The 14,679-nt window shown below is 51.2% G+C and overlaps 1 protein-coding gene across 2 annotated transcripts; it reads left to right on the top strand.

Moving 5' to 3' along the window:
* Nucleotides 1-41: 41 nt before the first annotated feature.
* Nucleotides 42-13,032, top strand: LOC121300038 (DENN domain-containing protein 2C-like). Of its 2 annotated transcripts, XM_041228390.1 has the most exons (18): nt 42-778; nt 2,169-2,314; nt 2,816-2,928; nt 3,291-3,488; nt 6,002-6,080; nt 6,793-6,837; nt 7,828-8,015; nt 8,633-8,742; nt 9,151-9,220; nt 10,074-10,151; nt 10,308-10,448; nt 10,545-10,693; nt 10,921-11,098; nt 11,240-11,281; nt 11,665-11,773; nt 11,984-12,226; nt 12,476-12,562; nt 12,742-13,032. In XM_041228390.1, exons 1-18 carry the CDS (start codon nt 42-44, stop codon nt 12,771-12,773), a joined length of 2,745 nt encoding a protein of 914 aa, XP_041084324.1. In that variant the 3' UTR covers nt 12,774-13,032. The 2 variants fall into 2 exon arrangements, with proteins under 2 accessions (XP_041084324.1, XP_041084325.1); XM_041228391.1 differs by lacking the exons at nt 12,476-12,562; nt 12,742-13,032 and adding an exon at nt 12,374-12,466.
* The last annotated feature ends 1,647 nt before the right edge of the window (nt 13,033-14,679 follow it).

The raw sequence follows: 14,679 nt of genomic DNA, 5'->3' as shown, positions 1-14,679 counted from the left end.
AGAGAGAATGGGTCTTCACTAAAGAGGCCCTTCCCTTTGCTATGCATGCCCCAGGAGGAGGGGCTGTTCCCTGGCACTCCCCTACCTCCGGCAGGGCCCTCACCCGCAACCCCGCCATCAACATCAAGCAGAAGATCTCCCAATGGGAGGGCCGCAACCAGCAGCAGGGTTCGAAGGTCGGGGGCGGCCACGCTGTGCTTTCCAGGACCCAATCCGACGGCTCTGAGAACGCTAACGGCAAACCTGGCCTTGCCAAGGCCAAAAGCCTCGGCCTCGATTTCAGGGAAGCCTGTCAGGCCCCTGATGGCGTGACCAAACAACAGCAACCCTTCAACGGCGGCGGTGGTGACAATTTGAAAGATATCCACAAAGTGGTGAGCTCAGACTGCTGCCCTCAGAGTGGGAAGAAGCCAGGAAATGGCAGCCTGACGGCGGACGCTTGCCGGTCTCTCCCACCCGGGAGCTTCTACACCTCCAGGGGTTTCTGGAAGAAGATGGACTTGCCCTGGCAGAAGGAGGTGCTGCAGGCGGAACTGAAGAGGAAACGAGAACGCCCCAGCCCCACCGAGAAGGAGGCTCTCCCAGTCAACCCACCACCCAAGCCTCAACGCACATTTCAGTACCTGGGAGAGCGCACCCCGCCGGGCCAGTTGGGGGGCTGCATCCTCGGGAAGGGCCAATCCGCAGCCAGGAACGGGCCAAGCTCCTCCCCTCTCTCTTACCCACCCCCCAGCCCAGAGGGGATTGTAAACGGGATCACACGAGGAAAACCCAACAGGTACGCCAGGGTTTAGGAGCGCTGGAGCTCAAATCCCACAGCTTTCAGTTTCAGTTGAAATCAGGTTATTTTATATACTCGCTGGCTGTTGTATTTGGACCTCCCCCCAGCTCATACGCCGCTGGTCCAGCTTGTACCGTCGTGACATCCTGGAGTAGTTGCAGCCTGTGAACTCCACAGCAGTTATCTTGTGGTGTTGCGGCCCATGTGTGGTGGAGAGTCCAGTGTATATAGAGGTGGGATACTCTCCCAACAGCCAGGGAGTGTATGTTTCTAAGTTTCTGTTGCAGAAGATCTCTCCCCTTCAGGATGGTCATCTGTATCGATTCGATGCAGTTGCTTTGGGTTGTTTGGCGTGTCTCAGGTTCTGTAGCACGATTCACAAGCGCGGGTTGAGAAGTGGGCGGGGTTTGTGTTTCGAGTGCCAGATGTTTTGAGCAGAGCTGAGCGCTCATTGAGAAATGACCTCATGCTGTAGTTTCTGGCAGCAGCGCACTGCATTGTCTGAACTTGACCTAGTTCTGAACATGGTCGAGGGAACTTGTGTTTCACAGGAGCCGAGCCAGCGGCAGTGTGAAGGCATCGGGGAGTCACAGTTGCTGGTTAAAATGAGGCTTAGTCTTCCAGGACCCTCGAGGATCTGCAACACACCCGTTAATGCATAGAGTGAAACCACCAGTGGGGTTAATATAGAGTTAAAGGATGGCTGTGTTAGCACCAGGAGCTGTGTAGATCTTAAAATAGACTCTGTAAAACATTAAAGATTTGTTTTAAGGTGATGACCTACCTGGTGATGGTTCATAGCAGTATACCTTCGAGCTGAGATTTGAAGGCGTCTTCCACGAATAGCACCCACACAAGTAAGGCTGCCTCGCTGTTATGACCAAAACCGACTCCGGCTTTTTCTGTGCTGTGAAGAGCACATGTCCTGGGAGTAATTTGCACAGTGAGTCAGTCCAGCGAGTGTAAGCCCAGCTGTGCCTATAGTACATGTGTGAGGCTTGAGTAAAAACTGTAGCTGAACAGCCAGAAATAGGGAATTGAGGTTTGAGTGTAGTGCAAAGCTCATGCACACACGCATGCACGCACACACCCGCACACATGCACACACATGCACACACCCGCACACACGCACACGCGCACGCACCCGCACACACGCACACACACACGCACACGCACACACGCACACACACACGCACGCACGCACACACCCACACACATGTACACACACACATGCATGCACCCACACACACGCACGCACGCACACACCCGCACACATGCACACACGCACGCACTGGTAGCTGTGTGCCAGGCAGGCTGGCTGCAGTCCGTTCTTTGCTGGCCCCTCTTCCCCTGGTGTTGAAGGCTGCTATTTTGTTTTCCCCCGCAGGAAATCCTTTGAGTTTGAAGATGCGGAGAGGCTCAATTTCCTGGTGTCTGGCAGCAGAGAGTCAGCGCCTGAGGGGTGCCGCCCGGGGCTCTACCACGCTCTGTCTGAGGACAACATTTACGAGGATATCATCTGTGAATCACGAGGTACACGCGTGCGCACGAGAGCGTGCTGGTGCTAAAGGCTCAAACCCTCCCCTAATCAAGCCCCCCTCCCCCTGCTCTGGAGGTGTTAGTGAGTGTGGGCGGGTCATGCGAGTAGTCCAGACCCAATCAGAAACTATCAACATCTGTGGTTGCTAAGCAGTAGATTTTTTTTTTTAATTCAGCATGCCTGCTGGTGATGTATGAGGTAGTCTGGTGCTAGAATCTAGCTGCATAGCATCCAATGTGCGCCCCTGGAAAACGCTATTGTAGTGTAACAGTGATGTGATGCACTGTTGTTGTGGATTCTGACCCCTGCTGGTGAGAAGTGGTAGCGCTCTCAATCGCTGCTTGTGTAGCCTGGCTTGTTAGTGTTTAAGCAGTTTGCTTGGGACAGGGAGTTTGCCCAGCCTCCTGCCCTGATGGGATGGAGGCTCTGTGTGTAAAGTGTCCTGTGAAAGCAGTGATGGAGCTCTCCCTCGCTGTCTCTCCACGCTCCCCCAGACCCGGTCAAAGAGAACGCGTACGAGGATGTGAATCTGCCTGCACTGCACAAGCTGAGAGGGGCCGCCACTCCCAAGAGAAACGCCCCCGGACAGCGCTCCACTCCGCCCAAGGTAGGCCGTCCGGCTTCCGAAACATCTCCTGGCTAATCCCATGCGGTTTCCAATGCCGTGCCCATCGCTCTCAAATGGGCAGCTTTCAAAGATTATTATTGTTTCATTTTATTAGGTGTGTTTTCCACTAGGTGTCAGTCTAACCCTATCAACCCCAGACACGATTATTCCTTGTGTCAGCTTCAGTCCAAATGCTGTTGTATTTGGGTGCATTTTGATTCAAAACCGGTAATGCATAATTTATACAGTATAGAGAATAATTGGGAATCATTAATTGCAGTCAAGATAGCATGCCCCTGTCCATTCACCTATGATCCCCCCTGCCTCCCCTGACTCCCCTCCTCTCCCTCGTCCCTCCTCAGCTGCCCCCGAAGCCAGCCAGTCTCTTCAGACAGGTCCCCCTCTCGAACAGATGGAGAGCCCAAGACCTGAGCAAGACCGGCCGCTCTTACACACCGGCGCCCCCTGCAGTCCGAGCCACGGCGCTGTCACCGACTTCAGAGTGCAAGAGGAGCGTACCGCGCCCAGAGAGCAACGGGAGGACCAGGGTGCTGCCACGGGTACAAGAACAGGGGGAGAGGGGGGGGCGTGCTGGAGGCAGGGTCTGCAAAGCTTATCATTGCATAGACTCAGGGGGGGAGGAGGGGGCTGTGCTGGCCGGCTAAGAGAAAGGTCTGCATCAAGAAGGTCTCCCCTCTTGTCCCCACAGGGCGGATGAGCTCTCAGAAGACCTGAGCAAGACCGGGCGATCATTGCATGCCCCCCCTTGAAAAAGACTCGGAACGAGTGGGTCCCAGGGGGGTTAAAAAAATCACCAGTTTGAAAAAAGACACAAGGTGGGCTGTCCATCCCTCGCTCAAGAAAAAAAAAGGAGTGGTAAATATCACGTGAGTGTGGGTGTTTGTGTGTGTGTGTGTTTGTGTGTGTGTGTGTGTGGTGTGAGTGTGTGTGTGTGTGTGTGTGCGCGTGTGTGTGCGCGTGTGGGAATGTTTGCAATTGCATTTGCTGAACAAAAAACAGGAACTTCTAAGAGTCCCGTCTTCTTATAGGCCAGCTATTTCTGTATGTTGAAAAAAAAAACAAAACAGCAAAGCTTTCGTCGCCAAGCAATTCCTCCTAAACCCCCAGTCCAGCCCCTGCATGTTCTTCACACAGCGACAGTGTGCATTGTGCAACACCCAGAGCTGGGGCAGGGAAAGCAGGGCTGCTTTGCCACTTTAAAAACAGAGAGAGAGGCTCCTGGGCTGGGACTGGAGGCAGCCCCTGAACCCAGGCATTGGGAAGAGGTGGAGTGTTCAATCCTGATGGAGCTGGTGAGAGGGGGGCAGTGGAGAGGAGGTGGGACATTGCCTCAGAGGGGCTGAAATTCTCCTTTAACAATTGATATTTTTGGGCTTGATGAAAGGTCTTGCGATGGTTTTAAGGATCAGTTTACTGTACAGCGTTGAATGTACATTGCAGCAGCTTAAAGATTAGTGGTCTCTAGTTGCATTACCAGTGTAAAGCTTCTTGTTAAATTAGAAGGATGCTTATAAATGTCTGTTCGCGTGCTCTTATCACTGTATTATTAAAGCCTGGATGAATGAAAAGGTTTTGTATGAATCTCAAGAGCTGCTGCTGGTTCAGTTGTCACAGAACTTCAGCACATATATAATGCATCCTAATCTTGTGTATGTGGAGGGCGAGCGTCACTAACATGCGTGTTCTGAGTTCCTGCATGTAGACGGCTGCTGTACAAGGTGTCTCTTGTTCAAGAGATGCCATCTCTTACAGCCCGCTTTTAAAAGTGTTCCTTCAGTGAATCCTCTCTCCAGTGTGCTGGCTGGGAGTTTGCGCTGACACCCAGCTCTCTCCGCGTGCCAGCTCTCTCCGCGTGCCAGCGCTCTCCGTGTGCCAGCGCTCTCATTCTTTCTTCCGCTAGTTCGGAAAGGTTTTCCTGGCGCTTTGGAGACCCTGCTGGGTTTATATCTGTCTTTACCAGGAATCTAGCTCCAGGGCTGATTTTAAAAAGGGCTGAAATCTGTTAAGAATCTAAAGAACTCTCCTGATGATACTGTCTTTGAACTGAGCGGCCCATGTAACTCATCTGCAGAGACGCTGTGGGAACACAGGACTGAAGGAGGCACGAGCCAAAAACACATTCGTCTGCTTGACTTGCTTTTCTCAATTAGGAACCCCCCCCCCCAACCACTCCTGAAGTAAAGCGTCCAAAGTAACAGGCCAAGACACAGAAACAACCCCCCGACACTTATCTGGAAGAGACAGAGGTTTCTCTTGGTGTTTGCGCTGCTGTATTTCCAGTGTGTTTGTCTAGATACTGTCGACCGTCCTCGTGTGCATTTTTGGAACGGCTTCCTTTTACGCTTATCTTTTTCCGAACGGAGTTTGGTGAAACTTTTGAACAGACAATCTCTGCAAGAAGTTTTTCCACATTCCATCAAACACTTGCTGGTTCGATCGCCCTCGTTCTGCATCCACCCCAAAAGAATCACCCACTGCTTCAAGGACAGAAAAAAAGGGTGATGTGTGCTATTCGCAGGTTCACAATGTACTGTTGGAAGTTGCTTGGTGATTGTGAAGTGGGTTTGTTTTAATTGATCTTAAAGGGAAATAATACAGAAGTACAGCTTCTATATGCGACGGCTCGAAACGTGTCCATGCTTTAATTGTAGCTCATGAAATAATAATTCTGTAACTCTTACGTGTGCAGCTGACCTAAAGAAACCAAGGGGTTTGCAGTAACAGACTTTCAGAGCTGTGTGAAGGGCTGCGTGTAGAGAACGAGAGCGTGCGAAGGAGAAGATTTGTGGGATTGTTCAATTAGCCTCTCAGCTGCAGCTCACTTAAATATCTGGTGTTTGTGAAAGCGTGCAGATAGAAGGACCCGGAGCCCACATGTCTGCTCAGGGACTGGACTGCGGAGCCCGCGTCGAGCCCGGAGCTGTCAGGAAACCTGGCAGCCAGACACAGGCTTCTCATCTGGAGTTCATTTCAGAGCTGTGTGTGGAGCGCGGAGCCAGCATTTTAATGTCACATTTCAGAAATCCTAAGTGGTTTTTATTTCCCCTTCCAGTTTGTGAGCAAGATTCAGGAGATCTTTAACGCCAAGAGGGGAAAGAAGCGAGTGAAGACCCAGGTGACCATGGGCAGAGGTACGTTGCTGCCCTGCGGGTCGGCGCAGTGGGTAGAGGGGCGCTTGCGTTGGTGCTGCTTAGATATGCAGTTAGGTTAGGACTCCAGGAATTTCAACCTGCCACCTTGAGTGATTTAAGAGATGTGCGTTTCCATCAGTAATCCCACATTTAAATTCAGACTCTGCGAGTTCCAGTTTAGATTGCTGCTCGCTGGCAGGACTCAGTAGCCGCACATCCTACTATAACAGGGAAGGAAATAAGACTCCTACTGCAGAGCAGTTTCAGCCGTTCCAGGTTTTAATATGTGCTTGATCTGCCCCAGCATATGGGTAACAAGCTCAGGTGTGTCTTACTAAACTCGTAGCAAAACCAGGACTGGATCAAACTGCTGTGCAATGTCTTCCTTCCATTCTCTGTGTAAAAGTTTAATATATATGGAATAAATGTGCCCTTTAACATCTCGTCTTAAAGGCTTCAGTAATTTTGTAACCGAATTGCATCATTTATTTTATCATGGGATGTAAGCGTGTGAACCAGACTGCTTTCAGCACTGAAGACATTGAGCAGCGCCTGTCTTTGAGTTTCTCTGTGTGCCACCAGTGCGTCTCATTGTTGTGATTGAAAGCTTGAGGCATATTTTTATTGCTCTGGCAATCTAGCATGAAGCGGTGTTCCTATAATTACTGCAGTGAGTTCACATTGACTAAACATCCCTTTTACTTCATTCCAGGTGATGCCAGTGACACAGAGAGTGACACAGAGGAGCCCAGCGTAGGTGAGTAGCCAGACCAGGTGCCAGCGGATCTGTGTTCAATAATTCAAGGGGTAAAAACTATTAACAAAAAATAAATCAATAAATAAATAATGTAGAGTGCCGCTGATTTTCTTCCCAAATTAGAAAGTCAAATTATTCCCATGACCGAGCCAGCTTCCTCTTCTGCAGCCAGGAACTCCAGAGTGAGCTACCGCCCCCTGGAGGGCAAGCCTTGCAGGTGTGCGCTCTGAGCTCACTAAGCGCCTGACCGGTCAGGGAATTGACACAGCCTGCACGCTGTCCCAGGCTCTGAATTGACACAGCCTGCACGCTGTCCCAGGCTCTGAATTGACACAGCCTGCACGCTGTCCCAGGCTCTGAATTGACACAGCCTGCACGCTGTCCCAGGCTCTGAATTGACACAGCCTGCACGCTGTCCCAGGCTCTGAATTGACAGCCTGCACGCTGTCCCAGGCTCTGAATTGACACAGCCTGCACGCTGTCCCAGGCTCTGAATTGACACAGCCTGCACGCTGTCCCAGGCTCTGAATTGACACAGCCTGCACGCTGTCCCAGGCTCTGAATTGACACAGCCTGCACGCTGTCCCAGGCTCTGAATTGACACAGCCTGCACGCTGTCCCAGGCTCTGAATTGACACAGCCTGCACGCTGTCCCAGGCTCTGAATTGACACAGCCTGCACGCTGTCCCAGGCTCTGAATTGACACAGCCTGCACGCTGTCCCAGGCTCTGAATTGACACAGCCTGCACGCTGTCCCAGGCTCTGAATTGACACAGCCTGCACGCTGTCCCAGGCTCTGAATTGACACAGCCTGCACGCTGTCCCAGGCTCTGAATTGACACAGCCTGCACGCTGTCCCAGGCTCTGAATTGACACAGCCTGCACGCTGTCCCAGGCTCTGAATTGACACAGCCTGCACGCTGTCCCAGGCTCTGAATTGACACAGCCTGCACGCTGTCCCAGGCTCTGACGAGCGTCTCTTCCTCTCAGGCGGTGGCCGGCGCTCTGTGCATGTCCACTCCACTCTGCGGAGAAACCCTCTTTATCAGACGCTGGAGAAGGACCTGTACGAGCTTCAGGAGCAGCAGCTCTTCCAGCTCTTCGTCGTCGTGTCGCTACGCAAGAAACCCTCCAGCAACGCCTACACCCCTGAGATCACACAGCAGTTCCCCAACAAGGTGAGACTCCTGACAGCCCTCCAGCGCCCTCTTCATTTTAAAAACTTTGACCAGAACATTTATGGTGTTTTGCAGAAGAGCTGAGCTGTGAATGGAGTTTTTAGACTGGAGCTTTGGTTATTGGGAAGGTGCTGGTAATGACAGAGCTGTGAATGGAGTGTTTAGACTGGAGCTCTGGTTATTGGGAAGGTGCTGGCAATGACAGAGCTGTGAATGGAGTGTTTAGACTGGAGCTCTGGTTATTGGGAAGGTGCTGGTAATGACAGAGCTGTGAATGGAGTGTTTAGACTGGAGCTCTGGTTATTGGGAAGGTGCTGGTAATGACAGAGCTGTGAATGGAGTGTTTAGACTGGAGCTCTGGTTATTGGGAAGGTGCTGGCAATGACAGAGCTGTGAATGGAGTGTTTAGACTGGAGCTCTGGTTATTGGGAAGGTGCTGGTAATGACAGAGCTGTGAATGGAGTGTTTAGACTGGAGCTCTGGTTATTGGGAAGGTGCTGGCAATGACAGAGCTGTGAATGGAGTGTTTAGACTGGAGCTCTGGTTATTGGGAAGGTGCTGAGAGTCTGGGGTGTAGAGTGGTTACGGATTGCTGTGCCTCTTGTTGTTGTTCACAGTTTGAGAAGAGCACGCGACAGTCCCGGGACGCAGAGCAGAGGCTCAGAGCCATTCCCAGTTTCTGCTTCCCAGACTCCCAAGACTGGAGACCTTCAGCTGAGCTCCCCAGGTACGCTTGTGTGATGTGATGGAGAAAATGAAACATGAACCCGTCCTGTTCTTCACTGTGTGAAATTCAGCGGGACCCTCGCTAACCCCAGCCGCAATCGTCCCAAATGACCTGCCACGTTGCAGCCTGTATGTTAATCACCTGTCACCTGTCTTTGGTTATTTCTGACTGTAGATTAAATAATAATAAAGGGTAAAAAATAAATAAAACCAAGACTTGACTTGACATCTTAGCATGGTGTGGATTGGGATCGTGACTCTGAACAAACCTCCGGTCCCGAATGGTTTGAACGAATCCGCTGTGCAAATACAAGCCGTGCTTCGTCTCAAGCCGCTGTTGCAGTTTCATTATTTGCTGTGTTTGCTATCCTAACTTGTGGTGTCTGAATGCATTCCTTTATTTCTGCAGTGAAACCTTTTCCTTCGTGCTGACTGGAGAGGACGGAGGCCGCTGGTTTGGGTACTGCCGCAAGCTCTTGGTAGGCTGTACTCGGGTTTGTTTGTCAGTGCGGTTGTGTAAGTCAGTGCAGTTAACAGTCCAACATTGCTGTGTGCTCTGCAGCTCTCATGTGCTCATTCCCTGCCAAGTCGTTATGGACACTAGTGGCGTAGCGGCTTCTCAGAATATCAAACAAAAAAGCAAAACCTGTTCAGCAGTAATGTCTCCTCGTTCGATTCCTGTCTCTCTTCTCACTCTCTCTCCCTCTCTCTCTCTGTCTGTCTCAGCTGTCTCTCTCTGTGTCTCTCTGTCTCTCCCTCTCTCCTCTCTCTCTCTGTCTGTCTCTCTCTGTCTGTCTTCTGAGACAGACAGTACTTTTTTCTCCTCGTTCATTTCCTGTCGATTCAACCCCCTCTCCTCTCCGTCAGAGTCTGACAGACATACAGAGTGAGAGAGTCGTCATTTCAGAGGAGCAGAGTTAAAGGAGAAGACATAAGCGAGAGTCAGAGCAAGAGTTCGATAGAGAAAGCAAGAGCAAGCTCTCTCTTTCTCTCTCTCCTCTCTCTCTCTCTCTCTCTCTCTGTCTGTCTGTCTTCAGCAGTAATGTCTCCTCGTTCGATTCCTGTCTGTCTCCTCGCTCTCTCTCTGTCTCTTTCTCCTCACTCTCTCTCTCCCTCTCTCTCTCTGTCTGTCTGTCTGTCTGTCGAGTCGTCATCAGCCAGTAATGCGTCTTGCAGAGGAGCAAGGACAGCCAGAGGAGCCGAGAGAGATACAGGATGAAATAGGAGTGATAGAGAGAGAGTCTCTCTCCTCACTCCTCTGTCTGTCTGTCTGTCTGTCTGTCTGTCTTCAGCAGTAACGTCTCCTCGTTCGATTCCTGTCTCTCTCCTCAGCCCAGTGGGAAGGGGAAGCGGATCCCGGAGGTGCACTGTATTGTCAGTCGGCTGGGCTGCTTTAACCTCTTTGCCAAGGTAAGGGAAATGGTTTTTTTTACTCTAGATTTCTGCTGTACTTACACTTGCTTGTGTTCGTTTCCCAACATGTGCACAAAGAGATCTTTTCTATTCCTGCCCTGGGGAATCTGCTGGCTCTGTAGCTGATATTGACGGTGTGTCTGGTGTTTTCAGATTCTGGAGGAGGTGGAGCGGCGCAGGGATATCTCTCCGGCTCTCGTCTACCCGTTCATGCGCAGTGTTATGGAGGCTCCATTCCCCGCCCCCGGGCGCACCATCACTGTCAAGAACTTCCTGCCTGGCTCCGGTAACGAGGTGAGCACGTCCAGGTCAAACTCCTTCCAGCCAGTCTGGCCCTGCTGGGTTCATGTTTGCGATGCTGAGCGGTTGATGTGCTTCCTCTTGCTGCAGGTTCTGGAGCTGTGCCGGCCTGTGGACTCCCGCCTGGAGCACGTTGACTTCGACTGTCTCCTCCAGTGTCTGGGAGGGAGCCAGCTGCTGCAGGTGTTTGCCTCGCTGCTCCTGGAGAGGAGAGTCATCTTCGTAGCTGACAAGCTCAGGTAACCGCCCTCCCACTGTCGGGTTTTCATCAGGTAACCGCCTCCTTACTGCTGAAGGCACGCCGAATTTCTGGAGATGCCCTTACTCAAGCTTTCGCTTTATTTCTCTCGGGTGTATCCCGTGTGCCTTCTACAGCGAAGACTGAAATGCGTGCGGGATTCAGTTTCACTGCTGCCGTGCTGGTCTCCCTCTCCCTCCCTCACCCTGCTCTTGTGTGTTTCTCCAGCACCCTGTCGCGCTGTGCCCACGCTGCCATCGCTCTGCTCTACCCCTTCACCTGGCAGCACACCTACATCCCTGTGCTGCCGGCCTGCATGATCGACATCACCTGCTCCCCCACCCCCTTCCTGATCGGAGTGCTGTCCTGTGCCCTGCCCGAGCTGATGGAGCTGCCCATCGAAGAGGTGAGTCCGTCCCCCGAAACCATTTAAACAAATCCGTGACTTTGAGCTTTTCCCATGGCAGTGCGTTCTGTGTGCCCACAGCGTCTGTGCCAGGGTGTGTGTAAATGAGAGCAGACCTGAGAGCTGTCTGATCTTTCACAGGTGCTGATTGTGGATCTGTGTGCAAACCGCTTCATAAGACAGGTGAGTAGTTGTGTGTGCATGTCTCTGTATTCCAACTCTACCCGCTGTACTGTAGTTATACAAACATACCTGTTCTTCGTACTTCCAGCAGTATTTTGCTGTAGCGGCGCTGGCTGTTTCCAGGTGTGGAGGGTTTTAATAAGCATTTTATTTCTGTTTTCATTTTTGATGCATTTTCAGTTTTGTAGTCTACGCTGTAGACATTTCCACCCTCAGTAACCCTCTGGTTTTATTTCTAGCCATCCAGCCACAGCACAGTTAGAATCGAGTTCTATACAAGCAGTAAATAACATCCCACCAGCTCCTTACAGCAGCCCCTGCTTATTCTGTAAACAAGAACCTGTAGTGCATGTCAGTGAAGGCTGTGTGTGTCTCTGCCTCAGATCTCGGATGAGGACTGTATCCTCCCCAGCAAGCTCCAGGCAGCTCTCTTGCAGGTCCTGGAGGAACGAGGAGACATCCTGGCGCTGGAGGCAGCAGGAATGAGAGGAGGTGAGACTCTCACTTTCTCTGTCTGTCTATCTCTGTCTGTAATGTCTGTTTGTTTCATTGCTTCAGTCATCGCTAAGCCAGGCATTTTGAACCCTGCAATGTGATTGAGGTTGAGACGGATGATCAATACAAAGCAACACTAATGTGTGTTCAGAGCGCTTTCCATAGGCTAGTACATCCTCTCTCTCTCTCTCTGTCTGTCTCTCTCAGGTCCTCCCCCCTGCCTCAGCTCTCTTCTCTCTGAGGCGTTTGTCCATTTCTTTGTGGAGCTGGTGGGTCATTACTCCCTGCACATGGGGGTAGGGGAGGGGGGGCAGAGGGCTCTCCGGCGGGACGCTTTCCGAAAGTCCCACCCCTCCCGCGGTGCGCGGCAGTTCCTGCAGCTCTTCATGGAGACGCAGACATTCTCCGGCTTCATCCAGGACAGGGAGCTGCGCAAGAGCGGGGTTAAAGGTCAGTTCACTCCATGAATCTCGCCAGTCCATTTGCTGCACGGGTGTTTTAATAAATACATGTCTATCTGTCTGGTTCTCTATACTGGGTTTGAGATACTGGGAGGTGTTCTGAATCATAGATAACTGTTTTCTGTCCTGACTGCAGAACGGGCATTAGGGGAAACAGCTGGTTGGTTAGTGACAGGAAGGAAGGCACTGAGAGAACGGGCTTCTGCAGCTCTCTAACGCCCCCTGTTGGTGTCCACAGGCCTCTTCGAGCTTCGAGCAGCTGAGTATTTGGAGACGATGCCGGACTCGGAGCCCGGTGGCATGAACAAGTTTCTGAAGGGACTGGGTGAGGGGCGTGCGTGAGTGTGCGTGCGTGTCGGGGTGTCCCTGTGTGTGCGTGCGCGAGCTTTGTAATGGCTTTGACGAGATCTTTTCATTCATTCGTAACGTAGCAGAGGCTTGCCCAGACTTCATCATTGAACGCAGTCCTGCTAATCACTGGTTTTCTTTTGGTTTCTCTTGCAGGAAATAAAATGAAATTTCTTCAAAAGAAGTAAATTGGCAAGCTCCGCCTTAAAACCGCCATTAAAGGACCAGCAAGCTCAGACGGGTGCCTATTGGCTGCCCGAGTGAGTGGGAGTGGCCGAAAGAGGGCTGATTGACTGGCTAGCAGAGCACCTTTTTCAGCTGTTGACAAAGAGTCTTAATCACAAGGCGCTGCAGCTCCTGGGACCCACTGGAACAGAGTTTAAAAATGAAGAGACTGGTTTATTAATTCAGAGCACTGCTAACTGGAACCTGGAAGGCAGAGATCCACTGACCACAAATACCTGGTTTATTAATTCAGAGCACTGCTAACTGGAACCTGGAAGGCAGAGATCCACTGAGCACAAATACCTGGGTTAGAAAGTAGTATTTCACAGGCTCCCTACAGTCTGCTTCCCGGGCAGGGCACTGAGTTCAGGTGCCAGCCTCCCTGCAGTGTGCTCCCTGGGCAGGGCACTGAGTTCATGTGCCAGCCTCCCTGCAGTGTGCTCTCTGGGCAGGGCACTGAGTTCATGTGCCAGCCTCCCTGCAGTGTGCTCCCTGGGCAGGCCAGTTCAATGGTGAACTCTCTGGCATGCTTTGGCACTGGGCAGCGTAACTCGTCTCACAGGGTCGCTCAGCCAGAGGGAGCTGAGAAGGATTAATAGATTTGCATAGTGGGGATCAGGACTCAACTGGAGCACAGTCATATGAGAGATCAAATATCTGCAAGATTCATCGTTCTCTCTTGAATATATTAAAGATGCCTCCAGCGTGTCCCTGTGTAGCTCTCGCACATGCACACACACACACACTGACAGATACACACGCACACACACACACACATACCCCTGACGACACCACTGACACACCACAGGCACACCACCCTGACCGGACGCACCTTGCACACAAACCACAAACCACTGACCAGACACCACACAAACACACGCACACACTGTTGTTCATTTGTACATAGCATAGTCTGGAAGGGAGGCCGGGCAACTATATTTATGATATTGTGTTTGACCAATTTTTTTAAAAACAGCTTTAACACACCACAGACATAAAAACACGCTACCAATACCATCTTTGCGGAGGGTCCAGCGCCCTCCTGCTCTGTGGGCTAAGATGCCCGCGTGAACATTGTGACACTCGAGAAAGAAAGCAAAGGGGTATTCTTTCGCTGACCCTTTCCCCTTGTCGATGTGAGCGCCAATCTATTTATTTATCCTTTTAACAGCCAACATTTAGTGTGTGTAGATACGGCTCATGCCTAGATAGTACGCATATCTATGCATGCTTTAAACTGTGTGGTGTGTTGTGTGGGTGTGTGTGTGTTTATATATATATTATATATATCTAATGTTTTTTTTTGCTGATCCAAAATCCCATTTCTTATTCAAACAAGTTTTATGGAATCCCTTCAGATCACCTGTCCAGTGTCCTTCATGTGTGTCTACAGTGTTAGTGCTGCCTGGCGCAGCCCCCAGTCTTGGTGTTACTGGGATTGAAACAAGGCACTGGGATTGTACAAGGACTGAGTGGGGGCTGTGTGAAGTATGAAATGACCACACTGTGAGAGGTAGCTGTGACCCCCCTCGCCTGGGTCTGCTCGAGGAGGGGTGCTGTGCCAGTGATCACGTCATGGGGTCGTGTCACAGTGTCACATATTCAACAGGGATGTTCTCAGAAGTATCCTAAAAAAATAAACTTTTTTTTTTTTTTTGGTATAAATCTCAGTGAGCAGGTGTGTGTTTTTGTTTGTTTGTTTTTTTCAGCTGCCCCGCACCCCATTGCATTCGGGTTGCCTTGTCACTGATCAGTTGCTCGCTGAAGACCCCCCAGTTTCTACCCCTGTGCCGTTCAAAATGCACAGCTTTCCTTGCAGAGCTCTCATAGCAGCTTCTAAAAGAGCGGCGAAGCTGGGTCTTCATGCAG

This window comes from Polyodon spathula, chromosome 25 (assembly GCF_017654505.1).
Source record: "Polyodon spathula isolate WHYD16114869_AA chromosome 25, ASM1765450v1, whole genome shotgun sequence".
Taxonomy (NCBI): Eukaryota; Metazoa; Chordata; class Actinopteri; order Acipenseriformes; family Polyodontidae; genus Polyodon; species Polyodon spathula.
The sequence above is the reverse complement of the archived record's forward strand: the minus strand, read 5'-3'. Positions and strand labels throughout refer to the sequence as shown.

Excerpts from the sequence above, each read along its gene's own strand:
- LOC121300038 (XM_041228390.1), top strand. The coding sequence starts at position 42 with ATGCATGCCCCAGGAGGAGGGGCTGTTCCCTGGCACTCCCCTACCTCC. Across the intron at positions 3,489-6,001 it reads GGACCAGGGTGCTGCCACGG|TTTGTGAGCAAGATTCAGGA; the intron begins GTACAAGAACAG and ends TTCCCCTTCCAG. Across the intron at positions 11,099-11,239 it reads TGGAGCTGCCCATCGAAGAG|GTGCTGATTGTGGATCTGTG; the intron begins GTGAGTCCGTCC and ends GATCTTTCACAG.